This window comes from Acanthopagrus latus, chromosome 5 (genome assembly GCF_904848185.1).
Source record: "Acanthopagrus latus isolate v.2019 chromosome 5, fAcaLat1.1, whole genome shotgun sequence".
Lineage (NCBI taxonomy): Eukaryota > Metazoa > Chordata > Actinopteri > Spariformes > Sparidae > Acanthopagrus > Acanthopagrus latus.
The window spans coordinates 31247116-31263461 of record NC_051043.1 but is presented as its reverse complement, the minus strand read 5'-3'; the positions used below and the strand labels follow the sequence as shown (position 1 = coordinate 31263461).

The following is a 16346-nucleotide window of genomic DNA, read 5'->3' as shown; positions in this document are numbered from 1 at the left end:
GATGCTACTCCAAACCTGACAGCAGCAGCATCACTGTCATCATCCTCGGTGACTGACATGCTGAGGGCAGGTCCCTGAGACAGGAAGAGGAAGAAGAGAAGGAGGAAGAGACAGACAGGCATAGAGAGAGACAGCGAACTGCAGGACGGAGAGAGACACACAGAGAAGACTGAAAACAGAGAGAGACAGGAAGAAGAGGGACACAGAGAGTGAGACAGAAAGAAGAGGAAGAGACAGAGAGTGAGACAGAGACAGAAGAGGGAGAGAGACAGGAGGAAGAGAGAGACAGAAAGAAGAGGGAGAGAGAGACAGGAAGAAGAGGGACACAGAGAGTGAGACAGAAAGAAGAGGAAGAGACAGAGAGTGAGACAGAGACAGAAGAGGGAGAGAGACAGGAGGAAGAGAGAGAGAGACAGGAAGAAGAGAGAGACAGAGAGAGCTGAACAACATGAAGCCAGAGGATGAAACTGTCACTCTGCTGACCTGAAGCTACAAGCTGTCTGTCTGTCGGTCCGTCTACCTGCAGACATGTCCTCCCGAGCTGAGAGTAAGACAGGTAAGGTCATTTCCTCCTCTTGTTTCACATGCTAACTGTTAGCTACAATTGGCTAAAAACATCAACATTTTTGAACTGAGACACCTTTATTTTCTAATGATGATGAAGATGATGATGAAGATGCTCCTCTTCTCCCCAGCTTCCCAGTTTGTGTCTCTGACCTTGAAGCTGAAGGATAAGCTCCACCCAACACGCATCAGACGATCTGAGCGAATCAAACACACCCCGTCACAGAGAGTCAAGCCAGCTGACCTAAACTTAAACGAACACACACAATGCAAGGTACACACACGCACACACATTGTCAGATGAACCTTCTCTACAGTCTGTACTCTGATTACTTTATGTCTGTAGTTGATATTTGATTGACATCACTGTTACATCATCAACTGAAATGTTTGGGTGTGTGTGTGTGTCAGTCGGTGTGTGTGCTGGCCGACCAGCAGCGAGCTGTCGTCAGCTCTCTACAGTACTTCAAAGCTCTGGTGGACAGACTGGCGCTGGACAAACTGGCCCGAGATCAGTCTGTAGTGGGCGGGCTGCTGGGCGGGGCGTCCAGCAGTGTCCTGGAGGCGGTCCAGACTCTGGTTCAGCTGGAGCCACACCTGCACAACAGGTAGGAGACACCTGTTGAGCATGAGCATCGTTGAGCGACCTGTCTCCTGTCTCCTGACCCATCTGTCTGTCTGTCCTCTCTGCAGTAAGACAATCTCTGCCTGTCTTACTCGTCTCTACCAGTCTGTGGCTCAGCTGATTCGCTGGGCAGATCAGGTGATGCTGCAGGGCGTCGCCCCCGACAACAAAGAGTCCACAGCGAGTGTTACCACGGTGATCAGAGCAGTGCTGGATGGGATCAAGGTGAGGAGGTGATGTCACAGTGAAGACATCTGTTCTACCTGAGTGTATATTAACACCTGTGTAACTTCCTGTGTTGCTCTGCAGTCACGTGACCTCTGACCTCAGTAACCACAGAGCTTCACTAACTCACAGTTAGCTTTGAACATGTTGTTGACGTAATCTATACTTTTACGTTTTACTTATACTTTTTTTTTGTTGTTTTGATCATCACCTCAGTAGCAAGGTTAGCATGTCAGCTAGCATAAGATTATGAGTGATGGGGGCGGAGCTTCACTTCACACTTAACACAGAGTGTTCAAATCATTGACATAAATACATAGACACCTCATCGAGCGCTGGACCGTACATCGATATCGCCGCCATACTGGTAAATGGAGTGAACTTTATAAAGCTCCTACATATTCACACATGTACGGATATATTCAGGAAACAGATACCAACCAAAAACAACGTCTGTAACGTTCTCTGATCATAAACATTAACTACTGCTCATATGATCAGTATACAAGTCCGCACCAAACCACAGGAAGTGTTTTCTAATGTTTTTATGTGTTTACAGCTGCAAATGTATGTAACTGTTACTGTGACGATACATGACAGTTAGATATTGAATCTGTGTATAATAACCACATCCTGACAGGTAAATGTGAAGTCTGTTTACCATACTGTCAACTTGTTTCATTAAATTTAAGTTTAAATATGCACAACTGACTTCATAATATATGAAACAGTATCAGAAATACTTTATTGATGCCCAACAGGAAATTACAGCGTTACAGCTGCTCCCATTCAAAGTCAAGAACATGCAGAAAAATAATAATAATAATAATAATAATAATAATAATAATAATAATAATAATAATGATAATAATGAAAACTATATATGGTGCATATTTATAATAGCCTGCTGCAACTTCACTTTTTTTTACCATGAAATGTTATTGTATACATTATCATATTTTATAATGTTCTGTCATGGAGTTCATCTTTTCTCTGCTAACAGAACAGAAAGCAGCTCACTGCTGCCGCAGTTCCTGATCCTGATTTGCAGACTTTGTTAATTTTTTGTTGCCATGATTATTAGTACTTAGATCATCAAAAATCATTGTATTTATAAAAATGATGTTGGTGCTGTTTATTCCCACAGATGTCACATTTACATGTCAGGATGTGGTTATTATAGACACAGATTAAATATTTAACTGTCATGTATCATCACAGTAACAGTGTTACATACATTGGCAGCTGTAAATACTCATCAACACATTACAAAATCCATCCTGTGGTTTGGTGCCGACCTGTATATAAGGAGTTGTTAATGTTTATAATCATCAGAGAACATTACAGACGTTGTTTTTGGTTCATCTCTGTTTCCTGAATATATCCGTACGTATGTGAATGTGTAAATGAGACATTAACATATATCACTTTGTAGAAGGAACTTTATAAAGTTCACTCCATTGACTTGTATCAGTTCATGGGGCGGAGCTGCCTCCTCCAATATGGCAGCGATGTCGACCTATCGCAGCAGCGGGCCAACCCGCTCAATGAGGCGTCAATGTACTGTATATATGTCTATGGTTCAAACAGCCACAGTTACGTGATGTTAGCTCAGCTGAGTGAAAAGCTAATGTTGCTAATGCTAATCTGGGACACTGACATGAAGATCAACAAGATAAACACAAACAACTTATAAAAATTTTTTTCTCTCATCGTCTCCTGTCTCAGAAGACTTTTTTTGTTGTTTTTGTTTGTCAGGAACTTGTTCGATTGGCTGCAGAGAGACAACACAGCCCCGCCCCTCTGTCTCCTGTCCAATCACAGCCAGTGGTGGGACAGACAGGTGGGTGTGATGAGCTGCAGATCTCAGACAGAACCTCCACCTGCAGTAGTCCAGGACAGGAGGAGGAGGAGACGGTCTCAGCTCCTCCTAAACCTCCAATGCCCTTCTCAGAGCCCCAGGTGACCCCCACACCTGGCCTCAGGTGAGTGTGTCTGATGTCAGCTGACAGTTTAAAATATCTGCAGCTCCATCACTAAATTAACTGTTGCTCTGAATTTGACCAAAATGGTCCAATCAAACTGCAGACTGACAGGAAACAGGAAGTTCCTCATGTTTGTGATCCTGAATTCAATCGTCTCATGACATCATTGTCCATCAACAGAGACGATTCAGTCTGAACTGAAACATAAACATGTGCTGACTGTCAGAGCATTGACACGCAAGGACACGTTGAGCGTTTATTTGTTCAACAGGTTGAAATGTTGTAAAGTAGTTTGATGTTGAGACGTTCAGCAGCACAGATGTGATGTGTAACTTCTCTGTAGCTGCTGTCGCACTGAGACTGTGAGGAGACAGAAATAGATTTGTGGGTGAAACAGGAAGTAGAACAACTGAGGACATCACATGTCAGCCCCCGTCTCTGTCTCTGCACTTCCTGTCTCTGTGTTAACTGAACAACTGCAAGAAGAAGAAGAAGAAGTGAGAGAGAAAGCTTCAGCTTCTCTTTGTTCCTTCTCATACAGTCAACATGAGTTTTACAACATGAAGCTCTAAAATCTAGCAGGTCATGTGACCTCAAACGTCTCTCTGCTGGTCAGTGAAGAAGAAGCAAAGATGGTGACAACGAGCTGTGCTCCACCCGCACAGTACAGAGTACGGCTGTAACATCACTCACTACTTGTTATATTGTCCTCCATGTTGGACTCCCTGTGTAGTGACGAGGGAGCATACAGGCTGTTACTGACAGGAAGCTCTGTTAGCATTGTTAGCAGGCATTTAGCATGTTTACATGTATGGATACAAACTGCGGCGAAGTCTGAAATTCAAAACTTTATTTAGACCTACAGAATGTTTAGATATAAATGAGCATCTATGACATCATGGACATGTCATGGACATGTCATCGACACATGGTCAACATGAAAAATTTCAGTTGACATTCAGAACAAAACAAACATCAGATCATGTTTCAATTACAAGTTTAGATGATCAGAATTATTTTAATGCTGTTTTTAACACCCATCTCTGTCTGTCTGCCTGTCTCTCTACCTGTCTGTCTCTTCTCAGTCCTCCAGCTCTGCCTCCTAAAAAGCGTCAGTCATTAGGCCCTGCCCCCTGCAGGGTTGCCATAGTAGCACCAATGATGCGAGAGCCTGCTGCAGACAGACAGGTAGAACAGGTACACCCACACAGTGACGTCACATCAGACCAGAGTCACATCTGTTTTATCTGTTCACACTGAGCTCCCATCACAGTACGAAGTACTCGGATACTTTAATGAGGAGAAAGTACTCAGTGCTGCAGAGTACTTCATATGTTTTTATATAAAATGTAACAGAAGCTGTCAGATAAATGTAGTCGAGTATAAAGTGAAGTTTTCTTCTCTGAAATATGTTGGAGTAGAAATACTCAAGTAACATTACTTTAAATGTGTACTTTAGTACTCATCTCTTCTCATCTCAGACTTTAGCACTGTGTTTAGTAATGTGTGTGTGTGTGTGTGTGTGTGTGTGTGTGTGTGTGTGTTGCAGGAGGATGACTGTTTGAAGCGTTGCTCTTCTTCCTCTGCAGACTCTGCTGCTGACAGCACGAACTGTGGTAACACACACACGCACACACACACACATTTCCAGTCAGTGTGGGGTGTGAGTGACATCACTTCCTGTCAGTTGACAGAAACAGGAAGTCTCTTCCTGTCTGTTGGAGTTGTTGAGGTGCAGCTCAGCGCTGCCTCCTGCTGGACGAACACAGACTCAATAATCGTCTTTAATCTGATTATTAGAGTCAATCTGTTTATTTATAGAGGCTTTCTGGGCTCCTGATTGGTTGAGCCTGACAGACACTGCTGAGGGCTGAACAAACTTTTTTCATGTTTTTTTCTTACAATGTGTGTGTGTGTGTGTGTGTGTGTGTGTGTGTGTGTGTGTCTCAGAGGAGGATCCAGACTATGACTTCCTCCACACTGACCTCTCCTCCTCTGACAACCTCCCTCCTCTTCCTCACCCCTCCTCCCTGCCCCCCGCCTTGCCAGAGAAGAGACGCCGCAGCGCTGCAGGTGAGGACACACCTGTTAACCTGTCTGTGTACCTGTCTGTCTGTCTCTCTACCTCTCTGCTTGACTGTCTGATCTGAGCAGGTGTAATCAACTCTGAGGCCTCGACTTCTTTTGGATTTGAACCCGACCCTCAGGATGACAGCCCCGCCCACTCTGATGATGTCACTAGTCCTGATGAGCCGACGTTGTCTCCTCTGTCCCCCAGCAAGACGCCCCCTCCCCTCCCTGAAAAGAAACGACACAGTGAGTAACAACATGCCGGTCAGTAATCCATCAATGACCCATCAATAACCTATCAACAATCCATCGTTACTACACCACCCGTCTCTCTGACCTGTCTGTCTTCAGTTCATCAGTACCTTCAGTTCTGCTCATCGTACAGCGCTCCGTCAGCAGCTATGTTCTACCAGCGACCTTTGACCTCCAGTCAGAGACACGGCAGCAGGCTGCGGGAGGTGGAGACAGCTTACCAGCTCAGGGACACACACCTGGACACGCACACGCTGGACTCACCTGAGCTGCTTCCTGTACCCGTTTTACCACCGAAGAAGAGACAGCAGGTAAAGAGAGATATTTGACATGTAAATCAAATATAAAAAAACTTTATTGTCCACCGCTGGAGCAACAAACAGAAACAGATCACATGATCAATCATTAAGATCAATAAAATATAAAACAAGAGTTCATTCACATGTGATCCAAATAAAGTTCTGTTGATGGACAAACTCACCGATCAATTATTTGCTGTGTTGTTGTCCTGATGATGTCATCACTCGTCCTGTTTGAACAAAACTTTATTAACTTTGTATCATCAGGAAGCAGATGATGAGAGTGAGGAGAGGCAGAGCATGGACAGGTGACACACACACACACACACACACACACACACACACACACACACACACACACACACACACACACACACACACACACTGACAGCGTGTGCTCCTTAGGGTCCAGCTGGAGGAGGTGCTGCTGACCGACCAGCAGGAGATCCTCAACAGAATCACCATGAAGCCTGAGGTACTTCCAGACCTCTGATTCCTGAACTTTGACCTTTGACCTCTATGTTCATTTAACCTGTGACCTCACTCACCTTTGTGTGTCTCAGGAGGAGGAGGGGCCTGACGTGAAGGCAGCTTCTCCTGACATCCTATTGGTCTACGCTACAGAGACGGACAGCGTCAGTGGTGAGTGGACCGGCAGCCCTGAACCACACGGTGAAGACAAACCTCACGGATCAGAACATCTCTATATCTAATGTAACTCAACAACTGACCAAAGTGTGTGTGTGTGTGTGTGTGTGTGTGTGTGTGTGTGTGTGTGTGTGTGTGTGTGTGTGTGTGTGTTTGTGTGTGTGTAGATCTGTACCGTGAAGCCTTCCTCTCCACCTACAGGGGCTTCATCAGCCCCAGTGATGTCATCAGTAAGCTGCAGCACAGATATCCTCGTTGTTATTGATCAGATTGATCAGAAACTTCATCAATTAGTTTTTGGATAGAAAAGGTGGCAATGTGCCGGCCTGTCTTTCTAAAACCGAGGTGTAATATTCCTCCTTTTCCAAAAGCCTCTGAGGCGTAAACATGTGACGTGACGTGGAGCTCGAAGTCAGAAGAACAAATATGTCTTCAAAATAAGAGCTTTACATTGCACCCCACTGGAGTTTAGAACTGGGTTCTTAGCGGGGGGCTTTTAATTTGAAAGTAGCGACCGTCCTTAGCTTGCCGGCACAACAACAAGCTAACACAACCAAACAGCTACAGAGACCGAGGAGACGCTGCATCTCCTGGATCTCTGCAGCTGTCCAGTTGTTCATCTTGATGTCCGCGGATGAAGTGATGGACTGACTGCTGTGATCAGCTGTTTCTTGGTTTTAAAACTCCCCGGCTGTGGGTCACACATCAGTGCAGGTCATCGACACCTCCGCCCACCTCACGCAGAGGCCGGCACATTTACGGCTCGTTTTTAGATAGCAGGCGAGGCGGAAATAAGTGTTCCCTCCGAGGAGGAAAATCGGCGGACCAAAACAGACCCCCGATTTGCCGCCTCTGTCTAAAACCGTGGACCAAGCCGCCAAAAGGACGGGCACACTGGTGGCTTGGTGCCCTATATAAAAATGGCTATTAATCATTTGTAGGTACCTTCATTATAAATAGAAGGTATTAATACAGAGTGCCTCTCTACTCAGACGATCTTATACTTTATGTCTCCAATGTGTTTTGTCTCACCTGTTCTGAGGACGTCCGGGTGTTTCTCTCATCATCATCTTCAAGTGAGTTTCAGTCTTTAACATGAACACGTACAGACACCTGAGTGAAGGAGGAACACCTGCAGACCAGACAGCTGCCAGCAACACATTTCACCTGCTGGTCACAGTGGTGGAGGAGCTGTGGTGAGACGCACACATACACACACACACACACACACACCTGGACCAATCAGGAGTTTTTTTAATTTAAAGATCACTTTCCTTTGCTTCCATCTAACCTTTTCTAAAATATCACATTGCTTTTCAAGGGTAAAACATCTTTCTTAGATATGAAAAAGTGGTCAGACTAGAGTCTTTTTTTAACGGGGGTCCGGGCATTTCTCCCCCGGGACATTTTGAAAACTGGGCTGTTAAAGATGCAATTACAGCGTAGCTTGAGAAGGAAAGGAAGGCCAATCGTTGAAGTCTTCATCATCATATTTTGATCACAAATAAAGCTAATGTTCCCCCACTATAGGCCCACTGAGTGATGTTTACATTAAAGATATTATAGCCTGTAATAAGACCTGTGCTGTGTGCACAGGCTATTAGAGCAGGTAGAAGATCCCCCCTTATCATTTCTTCACTTCATTGTATATCTGCATCGGGCCTACACGAGGCTTTGTAGGTATTAAGAGAAAAACACACCACCTCTATTCAGTGTTTCAGAACCTGAGCTGATGGAAGAATCAACAGGGGCTGGAGGAGATGATGTCTCACTCTCCACGTCTTCTAGCTCTGGCTGTGACTTCTTTTTTTCAAAGAACCTCCAAATATCCAGAGTGACTTACTACTTAAAACCTCCGTAGACCGTAGAATGTCATAAAAGGGTTGATTACTTCGGGTCTCTTCACACAGACCACAATTTATAGGTGTGTTTTAAGAATGGATTTGTTGTAAGCACGCAGAGTTGTTTGAATGACCCCTACCCCCTTTTCCCTCTTCCCCTCTTAGTGAACCCTTTACTTCTAAACATCAGAAGTGTAACAGAGCAATTATCTTTGTATTATCATCCTCAGAAACATTAGCGTTAGAGAAAAATATTCACATTGATAAAGTAAATCAAACATTGGCTCCATTGTAATAAACAATTCCATTTTAACTCAGGTATCTTTCAGTAAAGAGCTCCACATCACTTTAGTGAGACCCTGTTGCTTCAGAAATATCAGAAATATGGTGGGGGCGGGCCTTGGCCAAACAGATTTGATCCAGAGAGCAGTCGCTCCATGTGCTGTTGAATCTGGATTTTGGTCCCCCACCACCAGCTGCTGGAGGCGCCTCGCCTGCAACCTCGCTCGTGGGTCAGAGGGTGATGTGCTATGGAAACCCCGTCCGAGCTGCAGAGGCGGGTAGCCAATGTCTGACGCACCGCTCTCTCAGAGACTGTAAACTCCCAGTGCAGCCGGTCTCAGCCTGGCCTCTGCACCGTGCGGACACAGGTAGCACTCTTCTCCAGGGAGAGAGGGGGGTTCAGTGTCAACGTGTTACCCCTTGCGTCTCACCGGAGGGCAGAGGGACCACTGTTATGTCTGTTTATGTCAGACAAAAATGTACTATGCAGTCCCAGCAACAATGGCACTTTCTCAGCTTAACTATGGTTGCACTATTATATACTGTAACTATTATCTGCCTTTGTTTACATTTCAAACTGTAACTTCCTAGAGGAAAGATTTATAATTTAAGATTACTTTTTTGAATTCAAAAATTATCGGTACTCTAATGAATTATGTGTTTATTACTACTTATTACTGAATCGCTATTGAAGCATTTAAATCAATAATGAATCGAATCAATATTGAATCGAATTGCGACCTAAAGAATCAAAATCAAATCGAGTCGTGAGCCCTAATAGAAGAGGTGGGTAGCGATGGAAAGCCTTTTGGTCGCTGGTGCTGTAACATTGACTCACATTGGGTTTGTTTATCTCATGTCTGAATGTTTATTTCTTTTTATTTTTTATTTGTTTAAATTTATTTCCATAAAATTCACCAGAATCTATCATCTAAGGGGCTATTTTTCAAAAATTTCCTGGTCCCCTCTTGACAATACAGTAGCTCTGACATTATTTCTTATCAAGAACAAGAAAACTCGTAGCTTTGCCCATATAACCCCGCCTCCCCCCAGCTGGCATGGAAAAAGGTTCATGCTCAGGATTTTTTTTGCAGTCACACCTGTTTGGATAGTATCTATTTAGTTAAACACTGTGTTGAATTTGTTGCCATGGTTTTCAGCTTGTTTGCAAGATGGTGCCTCAAATCTTGCCTCTTGGTCATGTTTGCTTCCTTTTTTGATGCCATCTCTCCAATGTTGTTGATTCAGCTACTTTTAATGTGGTTATAAGTCATTTATGAGTCCCAAAAATATAAAATATGGGGGGTTTGCATCAGAGCTCCATGACAAGCAGCCATCCTGCTTTGTGCCTCGCTGGAAGTCCATGAAACCAATTAACTCTATAATATGTTCTGTGACCTGCACGAGGCTTTAAAATGAGACGTAGTTTTTCTATAAACTGTTAAATTTTATTGTCGACTTCACAGTGTCACCATCACATGTGCAGTAATGTCCAGTGTCCACACTCGTGTAGGTATGAACAATAATGTCTGTGTGTGTTTGTGCATGCGTGCAGTGCAATGGAGCTGGACTCTGATTTGCTGCTCCTGCTGATGGACCTCGTGTTCAGCCTCCTGATTGGTGGAGAGCTGGGACCTGCCCAGCAGCTGCGCTCCAACATCCTCTCCAAGATGGAGCAGAGGTGGCAGCTGATTAGCTCTCCTCAGTCAGTCCGCCCGCTTGCAGCTAGAGGCGTGGCTGCCAGGTAACCTCTGACCACTGACCTGATGGACCATTGACAGATGTGTCATCCAATCAAATGTCAACACATCTTCTTCTGTCCTCATCAGACCAGGAACTCTGCTGGACTTCAGGAGTCAGGACTTAGCCGAACAGCTGACACTGATGGACTCTGAGCTCTTCTACAAGATCGAGGTACAGACACCTTCTTCTTCCCCTGTCTATGCCTCGCCTGTCTGTGTCTCACCTGTCTATGTCTCACCTGTTTAGCTTCCAGAGGTGTTGCTGTGGTCTAAAGAGCAGAATGAGGAGAAGAGTCCTAACCTGACTCAGTTCACTCAACACTTCAACAACGTCTCTTTCTGGTAAACACTGACACAACCCGCTGATACACAACACTCTGCCTCTGCTAACACAACCCGCTGATACACAACACTCTGCCTCTGCTAACACAACCCGCTGATACGCAACACTCTGCCTCTGTCACTACACTCAGTTTGGATCAGTTTGTTTACAGGTCAACAACTTTGTGTGTCAACGTGTGCTTTCAGGGTTCGTTCGGTCATCATTCTTCAGGACAAACCTCAGGACAGAGAAAAACTGCTGCTCAAGTTCCTGAAAACCATGAAGGTAAAAACAGACAGGTGGAGCTCAGGTGGAGTGATGCTGAATTTGTGTTAAAGCAGCTTTAATACAAAGGATTAACATGCACTTGAGATCCTGTTATTCAGACACACCTGCCTGTCACACGCTGTGTTTGATCCTGCAGCACCTGAGGAAGCTGAACAACTTTAACTCGTACCTGTCCATCCTGTCAGCACTGGACTCCGCCCCCCTGCGACGCCTTGACTGGCAGAGAAACACAGCTGAGGTCTGTTGGTCTTCATCATAAGATTGTGTTTAATAATTAATGCTAATTAAACACTTTATAATGAAATAGTCTATAATTGATATGTTAATGAGGCAGGTGTATTTCTAGGCTCTGGAGGAGTACAGTTCTTTGATTGACAGCTCATCGTCTTTCAGAGCATACAGAGCTGCTCTGGCTGAGGTGGAACCGCCCTGTATACCCTACCTGTACGTATATACCTATAAACCCCACTATATACACCCTACCTGTACGTATATATCTATAAACCCCACTATATACACCCTACCTGTATGTTTATACCTATAAACTTATTGACCTCTCTGTCTGTCCAGGGGTTTGATCCTTCAGGACTTGACCTTCGTCCATCTTGGGAATCCTGACGTGTTGATGACACCTCAGGGTTCAAAGGTCAACTTCACTAAACGCTGGCAGCAGTTCAACATCCTGGACACTCTGAGGAGCTACCAGCAAGTGTCAGTTCCCTGTAATACTTAACGAGTACTATTACTACAGGAGTAATTAGTAGTACTGCAGTGTGTCTGAATTAACACCTGGATCTCTCTCTCTCTCTCTCCCTCTCTCTGTGTCTCAGCAGTCGATATTCTCTGCAGCCGAATGATGACATCATATCCTTCTTTAATGACTTTAGTGATCACCTGGCAGAGGAGGCATTATGGGAACTCTCTCTCCGGCTCCGGCCAAGAAATGCCCCTCGAGCAATTCAGAGATGACGTGCTAAACGAGCTGAAACAGGTTCAACCTGGATCGTCCCAAGGCTAACAGGTGCTAGCTTTATGCTAACAGGTTGATACTGAGGGATGTGGTTGATTCACCTGGTGCCAGCTGACCTGGGCAACATGGTCTGGAGGTCTGCTGATGTGTCACAGAAATAAAGACTGGTCACAGACTGAGATAATCACAGCTAATAGTGTGCTGCCATGCTGATATGGATGGGTCAAGCCATTTGATAGACACATGGGTCCCAGTGGGTGTGGCCTCGGCCCATATGGACCTCAGAACTGTTTGTGTCATCTCTTATTTCAATAAATCACAGCTCACCTTTCTGTGACTCACCTTCTTTCATTTGATTCGTCGAGATAACACATACAAACATAAAAACATCAGCTGTTTTGTCAGCTTCTATCAGCGAGAATCTGCCTTTACTGAAATAAACAACATCAGAGATGACGAGTGATGTGATTATATACATATTCACCTGTTTACTGTCACTTCTACAGAGCCCAGGAGGTGACATGGATGGAGTTTTTTTTATCTCCCGAGTGCAACTACTTACTTGCAAGATAGTAAGTAAGACGCAGTGGCACTGAGAGAATGAAGAGAACATTCTGGTGTTGCCTCAACACTGATGGGATGCTGGAATCATGAACAAGTGTTGTTTACAGACTTCTCAGTAGAAGCGTTGTATCGTACATAGCCGCCATCTTGTTACACCCTTACCTCTCTAGTACAGGTGTTAACTATGACCTGTCTTGTACAGCAGCGTCCGCTTGTGGTATAGAGAGCAATGATATATCTGTTGTGTATATAATAAAACACAACAAACGTGTTTAATGTCACTGTGAAAGCTGAGAGAATGTGGTCTGTGTGAGAATGTCGCGGAAAACTGAGGGTGATTTAGTAAATTCAGGTTCTTCAATTCTTTTACATGAATATGATTCTATATGCACCTGCATCCATTGTTAATCGTTTGTCCTGATTGCCAGTTGTCACTGCCGCGACGTTGTTTCATAAATTAATTATAACCAAACTAGTGTTACTTTGATAACTTCTCCACCATCATGGCTAGCATAATAGCTAATAAAACACCTGGACACTCATCGTGGATCATAAAAATACCTGTTATACGTACCGCTTACCGTTACACAATAACAACAAGACACTTTATTAACTTGTATTAATAAATCAATTAGAATTCTGAGATGGTCACGATCCATGATAATAAGCCTGCATTTAACCGACGTCACTGTTTGATTACGTCAAAAGGCGCTTGAATTAATATCTGCGTGCGAGATATTAAACTGCACTAACGAGATAAAAACAAACATCCATGTCACCTCCAGGGCTCCGTACACTTCACCTGTCGGTTTACATCAACTACACGTATGCATGTGTATCAGTCCAGTGCCAGTAATCTGCCATTAAACTAGAGAAGAAGAAGAAGAAGAAGAAGAAGAAGAAAAGGATACTTGGGTTCATTCTGTGCTTTAATGTTTGTTAATTGTTATACATGAACTCATCAGTTATTCACTCATATTTAAATACGCGATGGTAAAAGATCATTTGACACCTGAAAAGCACAGAGCGATGAGCAGTAATCGATCGACTCTGGGAGCAGGCATCACCAATCGAACACCAAAAACATCGATGGGCCGCTGCTTCAGCCGAACCGGAGAAACGGAGCCGAGCTGCCGGTTAACGGAGGAGCTGAACCCGGTGATTTACTGAGAGGATGGTCGGTTTAACGTCAACGGAGTGACGTCACAGGTGAGCTTTATCCTACGTCAGCAGGAATGTAACGGCACTGTGAAGACTCTGAGAGCAACCGACAGTAGAGCTAATGCTAACTGCGAGCAGCTAGCTCAGGGTTAAGGCAACTGCTGCTCAGCAAGCTTAATAATAAGTCCTCATCAATAGTATTAATGATGAGTCCTCATCCATTGTATTAATAAGTCCTCATCAATAGTATTCTTTTAGACCTTATTTACATGCTGTAAAACGTTTCTCATCAAATGTTTAAAGTAAAGTTAGTTTCATGTTTCAGCTGATTCTCTTCTTCAGAGTTGTTCATCACAAACCGAAGCCAAAGTGTCACATGAGTCATAATCAATACCGACTTGTATTGATACTGTGGATCATCAGGACACATCTGCTGCGTACTGCTATTGTGTTAGATTGTTTTCATTCATTCAGTTTTAAATGACTTTCCTCCACGTCAGCTGACCTGGTGACCTGTCACATAAGTCACGCCTCTTTTATTGAATTAAGTGCTCCTCACATTTTTTCTGACCATCTTTTAGGAAAAATATGACATTTTTGTCGCCCTCACAGAGTCACCATCACACCTGCAGTAATGTCCAGCTGCCCACAGTCTGTAGGCCCTTAGTGTAGGCGTGGATAATAAAAATGTGTGTGTGTGCATTGCAATGGAGCTGGACTTTGCTAAACCAGTGAAATAATGTACAGGTTGTATTGATCGTTCGCGGCTGCTGTGTCTAGCAGGTGTCATGAAGCTGCAGCTCCCCCTAGTGGTCACAGCTCAGGTGGATCTGGTCCTGCTGCTGGTCTCCCTGCTCGCCCTCTGGACCAGACTGAGCCACCTCAGCTACCCCAATGCTGTGGTGTGAGTGTTTTCGTTTACACACCTGAACACACACTCTCTCTCTCACACGCACACACACACATACACACATACACACTGTTTTAAAAACTGTGTTGGTGCATTCAGGGACCCCTAGATGTCTTGAGTTTTGATTTGATTTTGTGTCTGTGTGTCTGTGTGTGTGCAGGTTTGATGAGGTGTATTATGGTCAGTTTGTGTCTCTCTACATGAAGAGGGTGTTCTTCATCGATGACAGTGGACCGCCACTGGGTCACTTGATCCTGGCATTTGGAGGTCAGTTACTAAGACAACCACACAACTGTGTGTGACACCTGCTGTGTGTGTTTGTTGGTTACACCTATGTTAAGTCATAACTGTGTGTTGCAGCATACCTGGGAGGATTTGATGGGAACTTTGTCTGGAATCGAATTGGAGCAGGTAGGAACTCCTGCACTAGTTTGAACCAGTGTGGGTGTGTTTGTTTTGTCCTACAGAGTATCTCAGCAGTGTGGTTGTGTTTGCTTTGTCCTACAGAGTATCCCAGCAGTGTGAGTGTGTGGAGCCTGCGCCTCCTGCCGGCTCTGTGTGGCGCTCTGTGTGTCCCTCTAGTATACCTGTTGACTCTGGAGCTGAGGTTCTCTCACCTGTCAGCTCTGGGAGCTGCTCTGCTGCTGCTGCTCGGTGAGTCAGCCCATCACATTGTCACAATGAGCTGCAGTGATTAATGACATTATCTGGGCGTTCAGGACCTCAGATGAGTGCAGGGCATTTGAATACTGAGATTAGTGTGAGGCGTTCAGGGACTGAAGTGTCTGTTTTATGACTGATTGTTGATGTTTGTTTTGTTGTTTCTCCAGAGAACTCTCTGATCGTCCAATCACGTTTCATGTTACTGGAGTCTGTTCTCATCTTCTTTGTGCTGCTGGCGTTTTTCTCCTACCTGAGATTCCACAACACTCCCAGCAGGTGAGACTCACCTTCAACTCCATCATCTGATATTGTCCAGCAGAAACACATCAAACTAATCAGAACTCAGTTCTCACCTGTGAGTTCAGACAGGTGTGTTCACGTCTTCCTGCCTCTCAGCTGTTTCAGGTACGGCTGGCTGCTTCTGTCCGGAGCGTCCTGTGCTGCAGCCATTGGGTGAGCATCTGATCTCGGATCACCTTGATTCATATGGAATTAGATTTGTGCCAAAAGAAACAAACAAAACTTCCTAAATGTCAAACAAATTTGACAGTTTGAGAGAAACTAATAACTACTATAACTAACTATTATAAAACTATTTTCAAAAATAAAACTAAGACCAGCACTTTACACTGTTTGACACATTCTTTGATTGCAAGTTATAAGTTTTATTTTTGAAAATGTTTTTGTTTCAAAAATAGGCTCAGGCTTGTGCTCAGACCCACAAACATGACACTCTGTGTGTGTGTGTGTGTGTGTGTGTGTGTGTGTGTGTGTGTGTGTGTGATGTCAGGGTGAAGTACATGGGCATGTTCTCCTATCTGTTGCTGCTGGGCGTGGCCTCTCTGCACACCTGGAACTTGATTGGGGACCGAGGTGTCAGTCATGTGAGTCCAGCAGAGTGTCACTTCTCATAGATCATCTGTCCATTTATTGAT

General features: G+C 44.4%; 2 protein-coding genes across 7 annotated transcripts in view; both read left to right on the top strand.

Moving 5' to 3' along the window:
- Positions 1-315: 315 nt before the first annotated feature.
- On the top strand, positions 316-12450 carry LOC119020317 (rap guanine nucleotide exchange factor 1-like). Of its 4 annotated transcripts, none has more exons than XM_037099585.1 (23): positions 316-556; positions 696-838; positions 976-1172; positions 1258-1414; positions 3173-3399; positions 4485-4587; positions 4949-5015; positions 5350-5472; positions 5554-5715; positions 5821-6032; positions 6288-6328; positions 6426-6495; positions 6584-6692; positions 6836-6914; positions 7772-7864; positions 10347-10535; positions 10621-10705; positions 10781-10875; positions 11062-11140; positions 11280-11381; positions 11490-11587; positions 11714-11854; positions 11974-12450. In XM_037099585.1, exons 1-23 carry the CDS (start codon positions 529-531, stop codon positions 12110-12112), a joined length of 2739 nt encoding a protein of 912 aa, XP_036955480.1. In that variant the 5' UTR covers positions 316-528; the 3' UTR covers positions 12113-12450. The 4 variants fall into 4 exon arrangements, with proteins under 4 accessions (XP_036955480.1, XP_036955481.1, XP_036955479.1 ...); XM_037099586.1 differs by having other exon boundaries at positions 4485-4596; positions 6584-6662; XM_037099584.1 differs by having other exon boundaries at positions 4485-4596; positions 11977-12450.
- A 1111-nt stretch (positions 12451-13561) lies between these two features.
- pomt1 (protein-O-mannosyltransferase 1) overlaps positions 13562-16346 on the top strand; it is an 8438-nt gene continuing 5653 nt past the window's right edge. The window contains exons 1-8 of one of the 3 annotated variants that reach the window (XM_037099588.1): positions 13562-13886; positions 14622-14742; positions 14909-15015; positions 15109-15159; positions 15256-15402; positions 15579-15687; positions 15808-15864; positions 16202-16295. In XM_037099588.1, coding sequence (XP_036955483.1) covers positions 14627-14742; positions 14909-15015; positions 15109-15159; positions 15256-15402; positions 15579-15687; positions 15808-15864; positions 16202-16295 — 681 coding nt within the window. In that variant the 5' untranslated portion in view covers positions 13562-13886; positions 14622-14626. Of the gene's footprint in view, positions 13887-14618; positions 14743-14908; positions 15016-15108; positions 15160-15255; positions 15403-15578; positions 15688-15807; positions 15865-16201; positions 16296-16346 lie in introns of all 3 variants that reach the window. The other 2 variants (XM_037099587.1, XM_037099589.1) reach the window with 2 other exon arrangements.

Coding starts and splice junctions, on each gene's coding strand:
- LOC119020317 (XM_037099581.1), top strand. CDS start 529: ATGTCCTCCCGAGCTGAGAGTAAGACAG. Junction 5,716..5,820: donor CCCTGAAAAGAAACGACACA/GTGAGTAACAAC, acceptor GTCTGTCTTCAG/TTCATCAGTACCTTCAGTTC. Junction 11,855..11,973: donor CTGAGGAGCTACCAGCAAGT/GTCAGTTCCCTG, acceptor TCTGTGTCTCAG/CAGTCGATATTCTCTGCAGC.